This window comes from Myotis davidii, unplaced genomic scaffold (genome assembly GCF_000327345.1).
Source record: "Myotis davidii unplaced genomic scaffold, ASM32734v1 scaffold299, whole genome shotgun sequence".
Lineage (NCBI taxonomy): Eukaryota > Metazoa > Chordata > Mammalia > Chiroptera > Vespertilionidae > Myotis > Myotis davidii.
In genome coordinates, this window is record NW_006293088.1 from 9,242,095 (window position 1) to 9,243,921 (window position 1,827).

At 58.2% G+C, this 1,827-nt stretch overlaps 1 protein-coding gene across 1 annotated transcript in view; it reads left to right on the top strand.

Moving 5' to 3' along the window:
• LOC102772980 (pleckstrin homology domain-containing family G member 5) overlaps positions 1-1,827 on the top strand; it is a 12,951-nt gene that overhangs the window by 6,758 nt on the left and 4,366 nt on the right. The window contains exons 13-16 of the mRNA XM_015565948.1: positions 1-228; positions 358-477; positions 1,469-1,601; positions 1,696-1,811. The exon at positions 1-228 is cut by the window's left edge and continues 46 nt beyond it. Of these exons, the coding sequence (XP_015421434.1) occupies positions 1-228; positions 358-477; positions 1,469-1,601; positions 1,696-1,811 (597 nt within the window). The remainder of the gene's footprint in view (positions 229-357; positions 478-1,468; positions 1,602-1,695; positions 1,812-1,827) is intronic.

Consider the following 1,827-nt stretch of genomic DNA (forward strand, 5'->3'; position numbering starts at 1 on the left):
ATGCTCTCCAGGCCCCCCCATTGGCTCACCAAGTACCCGCTGCTGCTCAAGTCGGTGCTGAGGAAGATGGACGAGCCGCGTGCCAAGGAGGCCGTCATCACCATCATCAGCTCCATGGAGCAGTTCTTCCACCACGTGAACGCATGCATGCGGCAGCAGCTGGCGGCCGTGGTGAGCCGCGCATCGACGTACGAGGTGGTGGAGGGTAGCAACGACGAGGTGGACAAGGTGGGCAGCCTGACCTTGCTGGGAGGGAGGAGGGGCCAGACTGACAGGAGGGCGGTGCTGGAGTGAGTCTCTCGTGGGGACTCCTCGCTGAGCTGGGAGGTCAGCCCTCACGTAGTGGAGGGTAGCAAGCTCCTGAAGGAATTTCTGCACCTGGACCTGACCGCGCCCATCCCTGGTGCCTCCCCCGAGGAGACGCGTCAGCTGCTGTTGGAGGGCAGCTTGAGGATGAAGGAGGGGAAGGACAGCAAGGTGACTTTAGGGGCCGCCCCTGCTTGCCCTGCAGGTTCGGGCCACCTCCTGGGTGGAGCCAGTGGCTCTCAGCTGCCCCGTCAGGTGGGCGGTGATTCAAGAACTAGTGGCCTTGTTGTCAATGAGGGGTGATCATCTGCCTGCAGTGTGCGCTTTACAAATCCAGCATGGCCACAGCCCGTGGGTGCCTGTCTTGCCCACTTGATGCCATGTGGTTTTCGGTGGGAGGGAAGGGCACGCTCCGTTAGCAGGCCAGGAACAGACGCTTGCACAGAGCTAGTAATCTGTCATGCACCATGTAGCCCAGAGCCTGCAACTCAGGATTTAAAGTTGCCTCCCAGTGGCTAGAATGTCAGCCTGTGGACTGAAGGATTCTGAGTCGACTCTGGTCAAGGGCACATGCAGGCTCCATCCCCAGTAGAGGGTGTGCAGGAGGCAGCCAAGCAATGCTTCTCTCTGATGTGTCTCTCCCTCTCCCTTCCTCTCTGAAATCAATACAAATATATTAAAAATAAAATAAAATTTACCTCCCTTTTCTCTTTAATATCAAGTTTTAATGTAAGCCACAAGTCTGGAGCTCAATGAAAGAAAACCGTCTTGTTCTTCCTTTTTTTTATTGACTTCAGAGAGGAAAGGAGAGGTTAGAGAGATAGAAACATCAATGATGAAAGAGAATCACCGATGGGCTGCCCCTGCAGGCCCCCCACTGGGGACCAAGCCCACAACCTGGGCATGTGCTCTTGGCCAGAATCAAACCCAAGACCCTTTAGTCCACAAACCGATGCTGTATCCACTGGGACAAACCAGCTAGGGCTTGCTCTTCCTTTTAATTCTGCTCTCACATTTATGTCCGTGAGGGCAGGGGAGGTGTTTGACCAAGTCTGCGTGCCCCCAGGAGAGGGCGCTGCAGCGGGCAGGCGGAGGGTCCCTGCCTGAGGCCCCAGGACCCTGGCTCTGACTCCTGGCCTCTCCTGCTCCCCCTGCCCCCCAGATGGATGTGTACTGCTTCCTCTTCACGGACCTGCTCTTGGTGACCAAGGCAGTGAAGAAGGCTGAGAGGACCAAGGTCATCAGGCCACCACTGCTGGTGGACAAGCTCGTGTGCCGGGAGCTGCGGGACCCTGGTGAGGAGCCCGCCCCCTGCCCCTGGGCCAGGGCTGTGATGGGCAGGGCAGGCAGAGGTCTTGGCGGACACTGACTCCAGCCCTTCCTGAGCAGGCTCCTTCCTCCTCATCTACCTGAACGAGTTCCACAGCGCTGTGGGGGCGTACACGTTCCAGGCCAGCGGGCAGGCCCTGTGCCGGGGCTGGGTGGACTCCATTTACAATGCCCAGGTGAGAGAATGCCTTT